Source organism: Ictidomys tridecemlineatus, chromosome 3 (assembly GCF_052094955.1).
Source record: "Ictidomys tridecemlineatus isolate mIctTri1 chromosome 3, mIctTri1.hap1, whole genome shotgun sequence".
Lineage (NCBI taxonomy): Eukaryota > Metazoa > Chordata > Mammalia > Rodentia > Sciuridae > Ictidomys > Ictidomys tridecemlineatus.
This window is the reverse complement of record NC_135479.1, coordinates 80,071,076-80,091,159: the sequence shown is the minus strand read 5'-3', so window position 1 is coordinate 80,091,159 and position 20,084 is coordinate 80,071,076. Positions and strand designations below refer to the sequence as shown.

The window sequence follows — 20,084 nt, the reverse complement described above, 5'->3', positions numbered from 1 at the left end:
CCCAGCTGTTCCAGCATCCTTTAGTGCTTTTCTGACTGATCACCTGAAATTTCTTCTCCCAGCCTTTATTTACTTAGATCTATACCTTGCCATGGGTTACTTCTGACAGAACACGATTTGTAGTCAGGTGGTGAGGTCCACTCTTCTACTAGTGTGGGTCATAGATTCTCAGCTACTAGTATATTACATACTGTGAAATGCTGATAGCACTACTGTTGCCTTTCCAACATTCAGGTGGATTCCTTTTCATTCCCTGTCTCTTCTGACATTTCCGCAGGATTTGAAGAAGGAAAACATATCCTGTAACTCACCTTTTCTTTGCTTTTATCTAGATCAGGGCAGTCCAATCCAACCTTTCATCTCAAGAAGGGCTTTCAAGCATATGTACTCAGGAAAAAGCCACCAGGTTCACTTCTTCCTAAAGCACATAAGGTATGGCACATAAATGTAATGGTATATTTTTTGGTGACAAGTAAATGCCTTTTATACACACAAAAATAATCTAAATTGCTTTTTAAAAGTTATCTTCTGGCTAATAAGTAATAGAAAAATGAATTTATTTCTAATTAAATTTTACTTGAATTTTGTCCCTTTTTGTTTTAGAAAAGAATTTGGTATTGAAATATAAGACTGTCTCAGGCCATTCATCTTGATAAACAATCATCTTGTGGGATTTGGTTCCTCCCTGTATACTTGGCAAGAAATATAATGAGCCCATGAATATTTTCAGTATTGCTCATTTTTTAGATGTTTTGTTTTTGTTATATACTTAAATATTATATATAATAACACTATTTGCTGAATTATTTTAGTATACTTGCTACAAGGCTTTAATCTTTTGGTGATAAAAAGACTTGAGGGCTGGGGTTGTGGCTCAGTATTAGAGTGCACCTAGCATGCGGGTTTGATTCTTAGAACCACATATAAATAAATAAGTTAAATAAAGATCCATCAACAACTAAAAACAAAAAAGAAGAGTTGAATAGAATTTTAATGTATTCTCTAAATATAAGACTTAGCAGTGAGAATTATAAAAGATTTTTGTTAAAAACTAAGTTTTTCTAATTACCCTGAGTTGATCATTTTAATGTATATGTGAATCGAGTCATCACATTATATCTCAGAAATATGTACAAATATTATGTTCAATCAATTTTTTAAAAAACAACTAAGTTTTCCTTTTTGCATAAACACATATTGTCTATGGATATTTAGAAAATAAGCCAGGACATAAATCACAATACTGGAGAAGAGTGAAAACACTATGCATATTTAGGATGTTAATATGATCTTGTTTAATAGGTGCTTTCCAGGCTTAGCTCACTGGGTAAAGACCACTGTGAGCTGGGTAATGAAAAACTGCAGATTGTAACTTTCTTGGTCCCTTCACACTAGAAGACTATGGTTGTACACTAGAAGGGACATTTGCCTAAGCTCCCTTGGGAGATATGAAAGAATGAGAAAGCCAGTGAGCAGGGAACTGCTGAGAACAAAGGAATATTTTATGATATAACCTGTGAAAAACTATTGCCTTCACAATAACAGACCCAGGATTAGACCCTGTTCCCATCCTTTTATCCTAATTAAGTTACATTTTTTTAGAGCTGATTTAGTTTATAATTATAATGATTATATGAAGACTACTGTTAGGTAAATTATTACTGTTATCCTCTGTATTATTTGTTGACACTGTTTTATAATTGATTTCTTACCTTAAGGTTATCTTACAAGTAGTTATTAAATTTCTGTTTCTAATTTTTAATAATCTATCATGCTATTTAGATTGATAGAGAATATAAAGTCCAGAAAGCCTTGTTTTCCGTTGGCTTCCCTGTTCCCAAGGTTTTACTGTACTGCAATGATACTTCTGTCATTGGAACAGAATTTTATGTGATGGAACATGTGCAGGTAAGTTAATAATCTTATTTCATTTGTTCTTATTTTTAATTTTGAAGTTAAGTATGATTTATTAGATGAAATTATATTATGATATTTATAAATGACAGTTTATTCAACTGTTAATCAGTTAATCAGTTTGCTTTGTAAAGGCTTAAATGTTTGTTTTAATTTAAGCATATACAATGAGAGAGAGATGAAATAGACTAAGAACTAATTTAATAATTAGAGAATATTGACTTATTTTTAAGTCTTCCTCTAGATGTCAGAAAAGAGCTATCTATAAATGGCAAATTGTCCTGTTAGGTATGTGGGGATAGCACATTTCCCAAAGAAAAGATCAAGCCATTAATAAAATAAATTCAAATTATTTTTTAGTTTGTTTCTGGTAAAATTCAAGTTAGGAGTAGTTTGACTTTTGTGTTCATCTTAGCACATTTTCGTATTTTCCCTCTGAATGTATACTCTTATATTGTTGCCAAAAGCTTGGTCCTTGTCCCTGATGCCAATTCAATAACAAGGATGTGATTTTGAGAAAAAAAAAAAAAGAAAGTTTATTACTTTGCTAGCAAAGGAAAAATACAGGAGAGCCCTATTCCAGAAGCTGTGATTCTGCCCACCAGCAGGAACAGGGGTCTTTTAAGGAGGTGATTCAAAGCTACTTTCCCTGTGTTCTCTGTTGGAGTTGTAATTCACTTGTTAATTTGGGAGATAGTCATTTCTGAGATTTTCTGGTGCCACCCCCAAGTCTGGATTACTTCATTCCTAAAATGGATGTGTACTCTAGGACAGATGAATCTTCCTGAAAGGGGGAAGAAAGGTAATACTGTTTCCCCTGAGATTAGGGAGTGGGCGAGAGGAAGAGAAAGAAACATGTCCATTTTAAAAATAAGTTGGAAGTGGACCACTATTACAATAGTAAATGTTTCACAAATGAATGTATTTCTGACATATTCTACAAAGTATTAATTTTGGTTTCAAGCATTTAAATTACCCATTATAATCACATCCATAGGGCCGAATCTTTCGTGACTTTACACTTCCCGGAGTTAGCCCAGCAGAACGCTCAGCCATATATGTGGCCATGATAGAGACACTGGCTCGACTGCATTCTTTGAATTTACAGACAATGCAATTGGAGGGATATGGTCCAGGTGCTGGGTACTGCAAAAGACAGGTAATGTGTCAGTATAAAAAGCCTACTTTTTAAAGTTCCTCGAAATAAATATTGTTCATTTGTTAAAATAAAAACCAGTCATTATATGGTTTTCTGAAACTTTGCTATTTGTTATTTTTACATAATTCTTTAGATTGACTTATTTTTAGGCTACTGTTTTAACTTCTTTTTTTAACTTACCAATATATTCTTCTTTTAACTTACCAATATATTTTCTGCCTAGTCCCTCCTCCCTCCCTCTCCCTCTGGCTTCTCTCTCCCCACCCCCTACCTCCTTACTCTTTTTCTCTCTGGGGATTGTACCCAAGACTTTGCTCAGGCTACAAAAGCACTCTATCACTGAGCTAATAATTCCCAGCCCACTTTTTAACATTTTTTATTTGAAGACAGGTCTTGCTTAGTTCCTCTGGCTGACCTTGAACTTGCAATCATTCTATTTTGTCTCCTGAATCACTGGGATTATTGTGGGAATCAGGCAAGAAATGGCAAATGGGACTCTAAAAGAGTGGGAAGGCTCAAACTTTATTTTAAACCAGCAGGCCCAGAGGAGAAAAAACTCCAAATTCTCAGCATACATTACCAGTTTGTCACAACATTTATAGGCTATGTAGTGTCATAAATTTTCTAGTTCAAACAATACATAGTTGTGCACAAGATTTTAAGCTTGTTTACAAAGCAGAGAATGATAAGGGGAAGAACTGGCTCCTTTTATGAGGCCTTGGGCCCAGTGCCTCCACTGGTACAGGGACTTTTACACTTCAAAGGAAAGTAGTTATATTCTAGCAGGGTGCTAATCAAGTTCCCAGAAGAGGAGCTGACTAAAAAGGGGGGAACTCTCCCTTTCCCAGGCACTAATTCTCAGGACAGTGTTCTTGGTTTTATTTTGCATCCAGGCTTGAGTTAGTTTACCCATTACAGGATCAAGTGTGCACCACCACACTGGGAAACAAGTTTCCCCTTTCTAAGTTGTGCCAGCAGGCATTTGTTAAGCTTTACTGTGTGTTTAATTCTTTCTGAGTATTGTGAAAAATAACAAGAGAAATAGGTTCTTCTAAAGAAACTTTTCATTTTTGAGAGAACTGTACATGAACCTGTACATCTCAAATACATGAAACTAGAAAATTATATAAAAGAGTGTATAATCTAGTAGTAAATTGTTTGGTGCTTATCACAAGAGCACTATCATTCAGAGCACTGAGATTGCTTAGATGGGAAAAACTTTCTGGGAAAGATATCTTGCAGTAAGTTTTTTAAGAAAGACGAAATTTGGAGTGATAGGGGACATAGTGAGCCTTTCAATCAAGGGAAAGCAAGACCAGATATATAGCAGGCTGTTTCCCTTTGTAAACATGTCAATTTGGGTGGGAGAAAGCTGAAGAGAGGGAGAACTAGGTTTTGGAGAGTACTTAGTCTGTGTCAGGTCCTGTGCCAGATGAGCTATTGACCTTCTCTTTCTTATCTTTGTGACAACCCTAAGACATAGGTATTTTCACTCCCATTTTGCAGATGAGGAAACTAAGGCTTACACTGACAAAGTATACACAAGTAAGCGGCATGAACATAATTTAAACCTGGATTAGTAAAACTCTAAAGATAAAGATCTCTGTTCTATTGCATTAAATTGAGCAGAGATACACTTGGTGAAGGGAAAGCAAGGAACCACAGATGGGTAAGTAAGAGATAAAAGACGGAGACCAGGCAGAGATACACACAAGAGTTTATTTGTCAGAGCTGACAAATAAAGGCATCTTCTCTATAGGAGAGAGAGAGGCAAACAGGTTTGAGTTCTGGGGACTTTTATGGGGGAAGCTCAGGAATCAGAGGAGTTTGGTTAGTGTAAAGGAGTGGTGAGTCTTTCTCAGAAATGCCCTTGGGCGTGAAAGTGAAACTTTTTCCTTAAAATGGTGGCTTTCACTTAAGATGGCCTTCCAGATGCTAAGCAAGGACTACTTGGAAATGGAAAGATAAATGCAGATACATAATATAGTCCCACTTGTTGGAGGAGTCTGAAAAAGTGGACTTGTTTTTAATTCTAAGAATGATAGAAAGTATTTGCACTATTCGTACTTGTACTTGAAGTATATTTAGAAGACTCTGGGAGTTTAAGAAAGGCAATTAAAATTGAAAGTCAAAATCTCCTTTTTTCTTCTAGCCTCCATATTTCCTTTTTCAGGGGCTACTTATTTCTTGTGCCCTTTTAAGAAATGGTCTATGCTTATTTATTTGTATGTGTGTTTGTGTACATTCTTTTTTTTCCACAAAGTTGTTCCTGGATAAAGACTATATCACACCTATGATGCGTAGGCCAGTTTTTTTGTTTGTTTGTTTGTTTTTGGTACTGAGGATTGAACTCAGGGGCACTCGACCACTGAGCCTTCCAGATGCTAAGCAAGGACCTTATACTTGGAAATGGCAAGATAAATGCAGATACCTAATATAGTCCCACTTGTTGGAGGACTATGTTTTGTATTTTTTTTAGAGACAAGGTCTCACTGGGTCGAGTAAGTGCCTCACTTTTGCTGAGGCTGGCTTTGAACTTGCAATCCTCCTACCTCAGCCTCTCAAGCCGCTGTGATTACAGGCATGAGCCACCAAGCCCAGATAGGCCAGGTTTTTTTTTTTTCTTTTTTTTTTTTTTTTTTTTTTTGTCTTTGACAAAATGCTAGGAAAGTAAAATGAAGCAAGATAGGCGATACCTAAGTGTTTAAAATTTGAGGCTGATATGAATGTTTTAACTTATGTGATTTTTCATTTATAGGCATTATCTCAAGCTTTTCAGAGTAAAATAAAATTTGAGATAAATGAATTTGTTTTAATTTTAGAATGGCTCAACCTTCCATTCCACTTTCAGCTCTATCATTTTTCATATTTATATCTTTAGGTTTCAACCTGGACATCGCAGTATCAAGCTGCAGCTCATCAGGACATCCCTGCCATGAAACAGCTGTCTGAGTGGCTAATGAAAAACCTGCCAGATAATGACAATGAGAGCAATTTGATTCATGGAGATTTCAAGCTAGATAACATCATTTTCCACCCTAAGGAGGTATTGTAAGCCATATTTATAATAATTAAAGTAGGTCTCAATTGAAAAGCAAGTAGATGCCCCCTGGACATCCCCATGGAGCCCTGCTTTCCCCTCCTTCCCTACAACTCAGGATGTATACACACTTAAAACTTGAAAAAATTATTTCTAGCACAGGTAGATGCCTACCTTTAAGGCTGGTTCTAATCTTAAATGGTATCTAATTTACTACTTAAAAAGGATTTGGAATTTTTATATGTACATCTCTGTTTCCAAAGACATTTTTCATTTATTATTTAAAATATTTGGCTCATCCATGTTCTTGCTCTTTCTTCTGGTTCATTACATTTCTTTGGATTCTTTTTTCCTATGCTATTAAGAATTTTTAATTTGTTTATTATAAGCTCAGATAAGGCAGAATTCCAGAAGCCTCTTTTGAGGCCTCAGAGAATTGTATGAGATTAATGTAACCTTGCCCTGTGTAAATGTACACAGTGTACTCTTTGTAAAGGGTATAAACAAATCAAAGATTTACAGTTCCCTGAATCCTGCTTCTTATTTTCTGGGTCCATTAATTTTCTCACAATGCTAAATTTTTTTTAGAACAGGAAAAGCTGCTGTAAACTTATATGCTACACTTTTGGATTTTATATTTCTTCCTTACAAAAAGAGTACAGGGAAAAAATACATAAGTTGCATTGCATAGTTTTCATTATTCAAAGTATCCTTATAAGGATATGTGAGCATATTTACCAGCAGAACAGGAAATTTTTCATAGGAAAGTTAGTCCAGATATTAGAATTATGTATATATAATTATATACAGATGCTTCTCAATTTATAATGGGATTAGATTCTGATAAACTAATTGTAATTTGAAAATATCAAAAATTGAATATGTGTTTAACATGCCTAACCTACTGAATGTCATGACCTACCTACATAGTATGCTCGGAAGTATTGGTTGTTTACCTTTATGATGGCATGGCTGATGGAGAGCTGTGGTTCACTGCCACTGTCTAGAACCATAAAAGGGTACTATCCTTCACATCGCTAGCCCAGGAAAAGATCAAAATTCATATGGTCATTGCACCATTTCATAAAGACAGAAAATTCTAAGTCTAACAATCATAAGTAGGGGACTGCTTCAAGTGTGTGTGCATAAACTTTTGTTTAATAGCATTGAGAATTCCAGATTCTAAGCTATCTATATTAAGATTAGGAAAATTAAATAGTGCCAACTTATAACCTGGAAAATTACAAAATCTTACTCGTTAAAACATCAAGATCTGCCTTGTCTTGATCAATATTAACTTGATTCATTAATATCTTGGAGCTTATCTTTGACTACTCTTAATAGAGCCCATAATATGTTATGTAACTATAGTTGTTTTCTATTCTGTTCTTAAGAAAGGAAAAATACAAACCTAGGTCTCCCAAAAGATTATATGTTCTTTACTAAGATATTGAAAGATTAATTTTAATATGCTGAACATAATGGTAAACCATTATAAATATCCAATTGTTTTTCCCCTTTTATATTTAATCTCACATTTTAAATCCATCTTTTATGAGATTAAAGTAGCTGAACAGGTATCATCTGTTTTCAGATAAGCAAGGTATCCAATTGCTGGGAGAGACATTTCTTCTTAAAAGGAAACAACCAATAAAGACATAGATTTTAGTTATTTAGCTGCAATTCTAAATTGTTAATATATATATCATCACCTTTTAATTTTTTAGTAGTTAGGAAAATATCTTCTACTTTATACTCAGCAATCTCAGAATTACTAGTTAAGTCAAACTTAAACAGCTTCTGCCTCCAATAACTATTGTAACTAACTCTTCATGGATGTAATCCATGAAACCAAGTCAATTAGCATTTATTCATTACTAACTGTGTGCTCTGAAACATGGGATGGAAAGGAAATGTAGCTCCTAATGAGCTCAAAATAGAGATGTAGAGAAAAGATACCCAGGAATTAGCAAAAGAACAATATATACCTATGTGCCTACACATCACACAAGACAAACTATGAGAATAATTGAAGAAGAAAAGATACTCACTATGGATTAACACTAAGAGCTTTAAAAATTTAAAATGTCATTTCAGTTAATAGTTTATCTTTCTCCTTCTTTTTAAAATTTTTACAGTAGAGGATTAGACTTTTTTTTCCCCAAAAGATCACAAATTGCAAAATCATCCTCTGGATTACATGACAGATATGTATATGCATGTGCTCCCCTATATATATATGTACAGAAATATGATAGAAAGCTTTTTTTTCTATTCAGGTTAAGGATTATGTCTTTACTTTTTTCTTATCTTTGTCTCTGGAATCTACATAATAGATGAAGAGAGAGTGAGTGAGAGAGAGAGAGAGAGAAAGAATATGAATATACCTACAGGTCTTTTTATATTTATAGAGCAGGTGCTCACATGATTCTGAATGAATCTATGTTGAAAGAATTGGTTTTTGCTGAGAGCCACAAACAGGTCAAGATGGCGCCTGGCAGTATGCTAGGAGGAGTGGTTTGAGAAGTAACGCCAGTGAGCCATTAAGATGATGTTAATTAAGTTAAGCTGTGTTTAATTATTAAGATGAGGTAATGCCAGCAAGCCATTAAGATGATAGAGATTTCTTATTGGCTAATTGCTGTATCTACATGATAACTGAGTTAAGCTGTGTATAATTGTTAAGATGATGAGGATTGCTGTATCTGGATGATGTTAATTGAAACAAGCTGTGTATAATCAGTTAAGGGTATATATACCTCTACTCTTCTACAATAAAGCAGCTCCCACTGTATCAACCTTCACAAGTTGCTTGTCACTCCCCCCACCCCTGGCTGTTTTGCCCAGCCAGCTGGGCTGTGGCAGGTTTTGCTTGTAGTGAAATTGTACAGAGATAATGAAACTTATTACATACTTGCCACAGTTTGGCTGGGCACCAAATAACCGAGCTGCCACAAAGCCTTGTAGGTTCAAACAGCAACTCTTTATTCCCGAACTCTCACTGGCACTCTACACACACTTCCCGGGAACACACTCCCTCCACCAGGCTCGCCTGACAATTCTCACGAAACCCCCACTGAGAACTCAATGGGAACTCCAAAGTATCAGGCGCCCTAATCCCGGAGCTGCCCTATTCCCAGAGCAGGGTCACCTTTCAACCATTCCCTCTAGCAAAATGCCAGGCATCATTCCGACTAAACTGTGGCTCTCAACATCTCCCCCCTTCTGTTTAATTAAACAACAAGCATGTGGGTTAGGGACCGTACCTGTCTTACGTTGTCCAATACTACATATGGTCCTTACCTGTCATCGGATGAGCTGACCTCAAGGCGTCAGCCTCCTGTCTTAGGTTGGTACCATTGTAATTGCATCTTACCCGTCATTGGCTACCAGTCCAGCATACAGCCATACTTGTGGATAGGCCTTTGCACCATTGGGGGGGTGAGGTTCTTTGCCTCATCTCTGTTGGCCCCCAAATTTGGCCTTGGTGCCAATGGGGGGGGGGTGAGGTTCTTTGCCTCACCTCTGTTGCCCCCCACATTTTAGACCATCACAAGCAGAAGGGAGGAGGATGCAAAATGCCACGGCACCAAGCCAAATGACGGCTCTTTTTGAAAAAATTGTACCACCGATGACACCATGAGTAAAGATACCCTAGCACTACCACAATTCGCTGCACCAACAGATAGTTCACAATGCATGCAAGTGATACATAGTCCAGGCAAGTTCTGAAAACAGTTCAAAGCAGAGGAATCTATTAATATGTCCATTTCCTCCCAAAGTAAATTGACTCCTTGATTGAGCATCACTTGCTGAGTTATTATTCATTGATGCATCAGTTTATACAGTTTGTTGTGATAGCTATCACAGAAGCTGTAGTTTGGTTTTATCTTTGTCTTCACCGGCATTGGGATGAAGATAGGAATTCTGGCAATGATGGCTAAGAAAAATTATGTAACATTCTAGCAGGCACTAAAAGAAAGCAATTTTTTAAACAATTTACATAATTATGTAACATTCCAGCAGGCACTAAAAGAAAGCAATTTTCTAAACAATTTACATTATCCTGAACAGAATTATTAAATATAATGAAAAGGAAAGGTAAAAGTAAACAAACAGATCTGTTAACCTCCTTTTTTGTTCACATATTAAAACAATCCTCAACAGCTGTTTACCTAATTTAAATTAAACCATTTAAATCACATGAATAAAAAAAATTTGGATCCATTTTTTCATGAGCGCTCCTCATATACGATATACGCACATACATTCATACAACACAAAACAGAAGTGTGCACATATAACACAATACATACAACACATAACATAATAGTAAAGGCCTTGCAGCTTTTCACAGGTGAAATCTCCATTGAAATGTTTAAAAATAGAACTGATCAGAAAAACATATCCATTGAAATGTTTAAAAATAGAACTGATCAGAAAAACATTAACCTAGGTCCGTATGAGCTCAAAAAATAAAATAAAACTTCATGATGTGGGAAAAGGCAATAATAAAATAGATATTGAAAAAGGCATCCTGGTTACCACCTGGGTTTGACTCTTCTTATGATATCCCATCCTTCTTCCTATAACTTGCATATGAGTCTGAAGGTATTCCCGCAAGTAAGCCCCAAGGTTTCTTACATTTGAAATAGGCCTTGATGGTGTTCATTATTCATTAGCCTCCAGGTGTGGGAGAATCACTGTTGCAGATGTAAGGATATCAGCTGTTATGGATTTGAGCCAAGTCATCTTCTTTTTGGTCTGCGGAAATCGCTTTAGTTAATCTCTCTGGAATCCAAATCATTTTAATACAGTTAAAATTACTTATAAATTACTAGGTAGAATAGTAACATGAAATGATCCTCTTATAATACAATATAATCACAACAATAAAAAAATATTATAAAATCTAGTAGTCATGGAGAAGGGAATAATCAATGTTTCCTGTAGTGATAACTACAAATTTTTGACTGCCTGCCATATGTCAGACTCTGTACTTATTCATTGAATAAATACATGTAGCCCACCTACTGAGTGCCAGGTACATATGTACTTTGTTAGGAACTGGGAAACAGAACCGATATGCTACCTGCCCTTATCTAGAGCCTCTTTATACTAACCTCATGTAAGAGGTAGATTTTATAGCTGAGAGAAAACTGAGGTCTGAAAGGTTAACTTGACCAGTTAGTGAATGATAGAACTAGGATTTGAAAACAGATCTGATGCAAAGCCCACAGTTTCCCCCAGAGCCACTGAGAAGTGAGAGGGTGCAAGCATGCACTGTTATTCAGAGCCGTGAAGCCTAGTAGCTCACATTGCCCAGACATTGCTATGCCTCCCTGTACCTCTTCCCTCCTGCCTCATTCCCTTGCAATCAGTTGGTGCATATCATTTCAACTTAGAGTATTCATTGTAACTTTTTTCTTTAAACAAAAATAGAACCATATTACACATATTAATCTATAAGTTGCTTTTTCCCCTTGTATTTACATTGTTCTGTGTTCTTAAAAGACATTTTCCCTTCATACATATTACATAATAGAATAAAAAAAAAAACTTTCTGTTTTATAGGCTCCAAATTACATAATGATCTTTTTATTATGTTGTTGTATAATAATAGATTTTGTATTCATAAAAAGCATCTTTTATAGAAATTGTGGTTTTATATCTACAACATGAAATGATCCTCTGTAAAAAGTATTATTGCCATACTGGTGTAAGATTTGTTATGTAGCTAGATTTAATCACCAGAGCAAATGCTTAATTATACATGAATTCTTGAAATACAGTTAACTATTGGAATTTCTTCTTTATCACAACTACTCCTGGTTGAGAAGTTTCATCTGCTTTTGTGTGCTTATTAGTGAAATAAGTAAAGTAAAATGCAGAAGGACTGAAGCCAGTACTGAAACCAGAGGACTTGGCTCTACCTAATGAAGACTAAATGGGATAGATGTGCCACTGGGGGTAAAAACTGGCAAACTATGGCTCTATATTGGCTTTTGATGGAAAACATGATTTTAAGTATATTCATCTATTTTCTTATTTTCATTGTTTTGAGTTTTAATACGTTAAAAGACCTTTTTTAAATTTTTTAATTACAGACTCGAGTTATAGCAGTTTTGGATTGGGAACTTTCAACCACTGGTCATCCTCTGTCAGATTTAGCTTATCTTTCTCTGTTCTACTTTTGGCCAAGGACCATTCCAATGCTGCATCAAAGTTCTCAAATTCAAGAAAGCATAGGTACAAAACATAATGTTGTCTAAGTTGCTATTAACATAGAATTATCTTTATTATTATCATAACTAATTATATTGTAATTTTAGTTTTTGTTTCTTCCAAATGTTTCTCATTAATTTTAGTTATCAATTTTTATATTGTATTTTATGTTAATAGTTTGTGATAAAATATAATCCTTTGTGTATAATGTTCTTTTGAGAATCAATATTTAGAGCATGTTTTGATGTATGGATTAATGGTTATTATATTATTTTACATGTATATGTCATATTGTAACATTTTGAAATATTCACCCTCTCTTTTTATTTAAGTTTATATTGTGTACTATTTGTACAGGAATACCATCAATGGAAGAACTGGTTTCAATATATTGCCGCTACAGGGGAATTAATCCTGTTCTTCCTAACTGGAATTTCTTTCTTGCATTTTCATATTTTAAACTGGCTGGAATAGCACAGGTAATTATTTGTTTTGAATATGTTTCATCATTATTTACTAATGTACTGTTAACAGTATTTTTTGGTCTTCAGGATTTGATATTTTTTAATCCTTAGACTATTTTGCTTTTCTTAAAGACCAGCTATCAGTTATGGAGAAAATGTAAATCTACAGAATAGGACCTTTAGTAAGGGAAATTTTGAGTAGAAAAATGTTTTGCCACTTTTTTGTATAATAAACGTAGGAGAAGGAGGGTAAGAGAGAGAAAGACATAATGACAGCAAAAAGCAGGTAGAAACTGGCCATTTCCTGAATATCCAATGTGAAAACAAGCTACACTCTTTTGAGGCTCCCTGCTTCAGACTAAAAAGTCATTAGCTAACCAGAACTGATGATAAGGGAAGAATCCCAGTACCTTATATATGGTAGCTGCTTATTACGTTTTTGAGTGAATAAATGACTAAAATTTTGCATTTTCTAACAGTCATATTTAATGTAATAAATTTTGAGAGGATATTGAGCATAAATTCAGGTTTTCTCCAATTTTAATATAAACAAATGCCTTCTTTTTTCTTATCCAGTTTCCAGCTACCTTGAATTTTAAGGGTTTTAAGAAATTGAGATGCTTCATCAAAAATAGGATTTAGAAAAAGAACAGTAAATAAGAGATTTCAGAAACTTTTTAATGAAAAAAGAAGGAATAAAGAAAATTACATTTAATTTTCTTTGTCCTCAGAATTTATGCTATCCATGAACAACTGAAATCTCCTCCAGGAAATAGTATATTACATCTCATCCTATATTCTAATAGCTGATCATGTTGAATGAATGGATTTCTTGAAATGTGTTCAGTATCTGTCAGTTTCTATAAATCAGATACCAAATAGACTTTAAATTTAAAATGATTTTCATTTCAAATAAAAATTTGACATGAGTTATAATTGAAATTAAAATATTCATTGTAAACTACATAGTAATAGCCTTAGAAGTGATCACAAACATTCCATTCTAACTGGAAATGTAAAATTGGAAAGATAGGAAAATCTTTACATTGTTTATTGCATAAAGAATTACATAAAGAAAATAATAATGAAATCCAGTCACTTGTATTTAGAGGGATGGGAAGGGGTGTTTATTATATTGGAAGTACAGAAATGGAGAATTATTTTTAAAAACTGATTAATATTCAACTAACACAGTTCAAAGGAAGCTGTAATAGTAAATTACTGTAATAGTAAATATTAAATTACTAAATTAAGGGTCCACAAATGAGATATTAGAGGTCATCTCATTGCCTTCTCTTTGCCTTTACAGATTTCCATTTCTTTAGATTTACCCTCACTGTGAAGAGAAGGTAGTGATTGTTAGAGATGTTAATTGCAGGTTTGATGTCTTCGGTAATTGCTAGGATCCTTTTCAAGTTTGTTTTGATTATCAGTTACAATTTCCCCTGGATGAGAGTGTTTTAACTACATGATACCAGTATAACCTTTTAATTTAGTGGGGTATAATTATTACTCCTACATGTGAATTTATGGCATTGGTAGACTAATTTACATCTTTGTATTTTGAATTTAATTCCCCACATAGCTGAGAAACTTTGGAAAGACTGATTGGATGGCTGAAGGACAGTTTTCAATAAATTTTAATTGCCCTATGTTACTTTATTTATAGGGAGTATATAGTAGATATCTTTTGGGAAATAATTCATCTGAGGATAGCTTTCTGTTTGCCAATATTGTGCAACCTCTGGCAGAAACTGGATTACAACTCTCAAAAAGGTAAGGAAAACAGAGTCCTTCAGTAATTCAAATTAGAGCCTTAATTAGGTCTGTTTGAATAAGTTCACAGAGTAGGGAGGAAAATATATAATTAGGTATGTGAAGGTTATTCATTCATTAAGAAATAATTAGGTATGTGAAGGTTATGAACATAATGAGATAGGCATTATTTTTGTTGATGGTACCAGGATTTCTGTTGCTAGTTATGATAGTATTTTGGTAAAATATCTTATATGCATAAAAATAAATTGACCCAAAATGAAAAGAAAATTCCCATATTTATGATTAGAAAAAATTACCATATTTTTATCAGTTTGAATGTATAACCTTTTAAAGATATAGGTACAACTCAAATGTTTCCTTCTAATATTTGACTAATAGTTCCTTCTAATATTTTAAATATAACTTTTTAAAATTATGTAGTATATAAGCTTATTTATTACTATAGAACTATTACTTTCTCCCGCAGTATTTTATTCATACACTTCATAAGTGTATTTTTTTATTAGCTACACATGACATTACAATGATCTTGGCAATTCATACATTTGAATCAATTGGGGTATAATTTCTCATTTTTCTGATTGTGCAGATTGCAGAATCACATTGGTCATACAGTCCCCTATATACATACAACAATCATAATGTCTATTCTATTCTGCTGCTCTTCCTATCCCCCTCCCCCTCCCATCACTTCTCTCTATCCAATCTAATATGACACACTTTTTTTTGTTTTTCTCCTCACAACATCATACATGTATTCTGTATAACAATGAGGGTCTCCTTCCATCTTCCGTGCAACTCCCCTTCATAAGTGTATTGAAATCCATGTCTCTATCATTAGAACGTTTTTTGAGGCATCTAACACCCTCTTCTAGTTATACTCCTGTTACTGAATACGTGTATAATGTTGTCCCTGGAAATTTTTGCCTAAGCCACAAGTACCTGCAGAATAGCATTACAATAGTTGGTTTTCCACATTTCATCATATAGATGGTTACTTGTGATCTGTAACAACATGATAACCAACTGTTGTTCTTTGTGTTTACCTTTAAAGGTCTTCTTTAGAATAACCTTGAAGTCATATTTGTGTTTCTTTTAGTATAAGTATTAAATTTGTGTTCAGTTTCCTTCTTTTTAGTGACTTTGACAGATGACTTCAACAAAGATTCAAAACTAGCATTGATTAAGGTCATGCTAGGCTTATATTTTTTCCCAAATAGTGCTTTAAGCATTAAAGTTTAATGTTCAAGGTAAGGTGATTCTATATTTACCCAATAATACGAAAGACAACAAAAATTAAAATATGGCAACTCTCTTTGAGGGATATTCAGGGGAACTGGAAGGCAGACTTTACCTTATCGTCTTCAGAAATAGATAATTTTGATTTTGAACATATTGATAACTTTTTTTTTCTTTTCTTTTCTGGTCAAGAACTTTCAGTACTGTGTTGCCACAGGTTGATACTACAGGAAAGTTGTTCCTACAGACTAAGAAAGGCCAGGAAGTTCTTATGGAGGTGAAGCATTTCATGAAAAAACACATTCTTCCGGCTGAAAAGGTATTTTATAAACAATATTATGTGTTAAAAGGCTATTGAATACTTTTGTTATTTCTGCTTGTAGGAGAATCGTGGTGTTATTTTATTTGCAGTCAATTCTTACTCAGATTCCCCTCCTCATCTTACACAGAACCTAAGAAATTCCAAGCTTCTAAAATATGACAGTGGGAGAAGCAGGGTATGGGAGTGCATGTCTGTAATCCCAGGGACTTCAAAGAAGTCAGGTTTTTAACTGAGGATTAGTGGATTAAGCAGGGCCCTCCATGTACTGGTTTTCTGTTTTGCTTTTGTTGCTTTTAGTGGGGGCGGGTAGGGATTGAATAGAGACTCTAGTGTGCCTGTCAGCCTCCCTCATTCCTATCTGCTCACCCTAAAATGCAGTCTGTGAGTTGTCTCTTTCACTTACAAATGTGAATAGGCATTCAGTGGACACTGCAGCACTGAAGAGTCAGTGATACTCCACTGGCATTATTATCATGCAGCAGTTAAAATATTGCAAAGAATCTGCAATAAAATAAAATGTTGTATAAGTTCTTTAAAAAGGCAGCCTGTATCTTTTTTAAAATGAGAGAGAGAGAGAGAAGAGAGAGAGAGAGAGAGAGAGAGAATTTTTTAGTATTTATTTTTCGGTGGATACAACATCTTTATTTTTATGTGGTGCTGAGGATTGAACCCAGCGCCCCGCACATGCCAGGCGAGCGCATTACCACTTGAGCCACATCCCCAGCCCCTAGCCTGTATCTTTAAGGAGAAGATTTTCCATGTTTTATGTGGCAAGGAAACCCACAGTCATTTTGTCTTTACAAATCTTTGAAATCTGGAATGTAGCCATAACTGACAATGTGCACTTTTTCTTCTTTTAAAAACTTGTACTAACATCTGTAAAAATGTTTTATTTGGTAGAATGATTCTCAGTGATGCCAATCCCTGACGGTGAGACATACACATTTGAAATTGGAGAAAAATAAATAGCTTTTTCAAAATGGAAGGGGAGAAATCCTATATAAAATCTATCTAGTAGTATATAACTGAGTTTTACAAAACCTAAAACAGTCACATTTATAAATTAAGTTTGTGTCATAAAACAGCAACATTTTAGCATTACCTTTAGCTACTAAGACTCTCAATGACTTTATATTTTTACATAGTTTTCAAGTTTTTATGATATGAAAAAATAAGCTTCACAAAACTATGGCAATGAACTTTTGATATTCTTTGAATAGAATAAACTGAGAACATAATCCATTATCTGTGAAAATAGTAAAAGTCAGTTCTTCCCATTTAAAATTGATAAAGAATCCTAAAAACAGCATGTAAAACATAAACCATGGAACTGTTGATTCTTTCTAGTAGACTTAACTTTAAAGTAAAAATCATATACTATGAAATTATTTGTATGCTAAGATTTAAGATTCTGAACTAATATATTCCTCAGTTAGTAGATGAAGAAATAACAAATTAAGGTTGATATTTCGAGAATATTAACCAGGCTCAAAATATATTTTTTGCTTTTGTCTTTCACCAACAGTTTGGTTTTTTTTTTCCTTTTGAGCTGGAGTCTTGCTTTATTGTCATGCTGGCCTCAAACTTTGAGGTCAAGCTATCCTCTTGTCTTAGCCTCTCAAGTAGCTGGGGCAACAGAGGTATACTACAGCACCTGCAGCACCTGGCTTATTAAATTATTTTTCATACTTTAAGAACTGAGAAGGACTTTTTTTTGGTAATGAGGTGTTGTGACACACAACTATGTCATGGTCACTCCAGAAGAACTAGGCTGGCACTATTTAAAGACAACCAGACAGAAAAATACCTTTCTTTGGTTTCTATGACTCCTCTGACCCAGTTCCCACAAAAGGAGGCAAAGCAGGCAAGAAAGAGAGGAAGCACGCCTTGAACCCGGGTTTTATTAATGAGGGAACATTCTATCCAAAAAAGGGCAGAAGGGTAGAATTACAACAAACAAGTGGATGTAATTCAACCCCATCAGGTGACACCCACTTCCAGAGCTGCACCTTTCTTATCCAAGCTGAGGTAAAGTCCAATTTCATTGCAGGGTGCAATACCAGTCCAATACCTCTTTACTCAGGACTTAAAGATGTGTGCATAGCTCCTGTTCAGGGCAGCCCCCTGACAATGAGGTATTTTATTTAATTCTGAATCACAAATAGATTTTGCAGTTCCCTAAATGATGTTAGAATATAAAGTATTAAATAATGCAAGTAAACACTGGCATAATTTAATTCTTTAGAACTTTAGTATTGCTGTGATTTAATTTCTTAGAACTTTAGTATTATAGAGAGGTAGTCAGAGATAAGAAAATTATAATATGTTTATTACCAAACACAATAGCACTGACTATTTCTATAGCAACATGAGGAATAGAAAAAATAAACAACTTTAAACAGGAAATCTTCCAATTTAACTGATTTCCTGACAGAAATGACAACAGCTATTTATCCTTGTACCTTTGAAAGGACAGATCTTTGCCTTGTTTGTTGAAGTTATCACCAAATAAAGCAGGACTCCAAGATAGCCATCCTTCAATGAAAAGAACATTTCAATACATTGCTTATATGAGTGTCTTTTGGTCTGAACAATTTTGGAAATATTGATAATAAAGTAAAGAGTTTTGACAATGTTTATAGCCTTTAATTCTACTAGCCTGGGAAGTATGAGCTTGTTTTGTTGAATTATTGTTTTTGCTAATTCTTGTTTATGGTGGCTTGTTTGCTTGAGTGATTAGTAATTTTTTATGGTATGCTCATGTTTCTTGGAATGTAATTTTATCTGTGGAAAAAAATAAAAACAGGTACAGAGATACAATAATAGCAGTACATTGCAGAATGCTTATGTAGTCCAGTATTTTCGTTATGTTTTAACTTCTTTTAGTTGCATACACTAGAAGTTATTACTGTTTTATTTTACTAGGTTTATATTTAGATTTACTCACATATGTGTTACTTTATTGATTTATTATTCTTTCTTGCAACTCAAGTGTTTCTTCTAGAATCAAGTTTGTTAGGGAGAATCTGCTTGCTAAACTCTTGTTTGTCTTTCCCTATTTTTTGCGGGGTGGGGGATGCTGAATGGGTAATGACTTTTTAATTGGTAATACCTTTATTTTGCCCTAATTCTTGAAAGGTAGTTTTATCTTTTATATAGAATTATAGGTCGATAGTTATTTTCACTCAGCAATTGAAGATATTTTCCCACTGATTTTTGGCTTCATGTGTTACTATGGATATCAGCTTTCAATTTTAATTTTTTAATTATCAATAATCTCTTTTTCCCTTTAAGAGATTTTCTTTTTCTCTGATGTTCTGTAGTTTTACTATGCTTTATCTTCATTTTATTTTCTGAATTTGAGAATTGACTTATCAGTTCTGAAAACTTCTTGGAATAATTTTTCCAAATTTCCAAAAATTTTTTCAAATTTTTTGCAGTTTGGAGAACTACAAAAAAGATGGAAACATTCTTTTCATCTAAGACTCCAGTAAAACTTATGTTAGAGCTGGACTTAATTGTGCATGCCTATAATCCCAGCTGCTCAAGAGGCTGAGGCAGGAGAATCACAAGTTCAAAGCCAGCCTCAGCAAAAGTGAGGCACTAAGCAACTCAATAAGAGCCTGTCTCTAAATAAAATACAAAATAGAGCTGAGGATGTGGCAGAATGGTCGAGCGCCCCTGAGTTTAATCCCCCGGTACCAAAATAATAATAATAATAATAATGTTAGAACTTCTCTCTAAATCCATTATATCCCTTAACCACTCATATTTTTCTTCTCTTGAATTTCTCTTCTTCATCCTGAGTAATTTCTTCAGATCTTTCTTCCATTTTTTTAAGCTGTATGTAGTCTATTTTTCATCCATATAATAGCAGTTCTCTAATTTTGTTGTATGTCAGAATTGCCTAGAGGCCTCTAAAGAACACAGAAGCCCAGGCTC

The 20,084-nt window shown here is 34.3% G+C and overlaps 1 protein-coding gene across 3 annotated transcripts in view; it reads left to right on the top strand.

Annotated features, from left to right (window-relative positions):
• The window catches only part of Acad11 (acyl-CoA dehydrogenase family member 11), an 82,384-nt gene that overhangs the window by 11,263 nt on the left and 51,037 nt on the right, over positions 1-20,084 (top strand). For all 3 annotated transcript variants that reach the window (XM_021727546.3, XM_078043326.1, XM_005327013.5), the window contains exons 2-9: positions 333-432; positions 1,783-1,908; positions 2,912-3,073; positions 5,955-6,119; positions 12,221-12,362; positions 12,696-12,817; positions 14,472-14,578; positions 16,013-16,139. In XM_021727546.3, coding sequence (XP_021583221.1) covers positions 1,894-1,908; positions 2,912-3,073; positions 5,955-6,119; positions 12,221-12,362; positions 12,696-12,817; positions 14,472-14,578; positions 16,013-16,139 — 840 coding nt within the window. In that variant the 5' untranslated portion in view covers positions 333-432; positions 1,783-1,893. The remainder of the gene's footprint in view (positions 1-332; positions 433-1,782; positions 1,909-2,911; positions 3,074-5,954; positions 6,120-12,220; positions 12,363-12,695; positions 12,818-14,471; positions 14,579-16,012; positions 16,140-20,084) is intronic.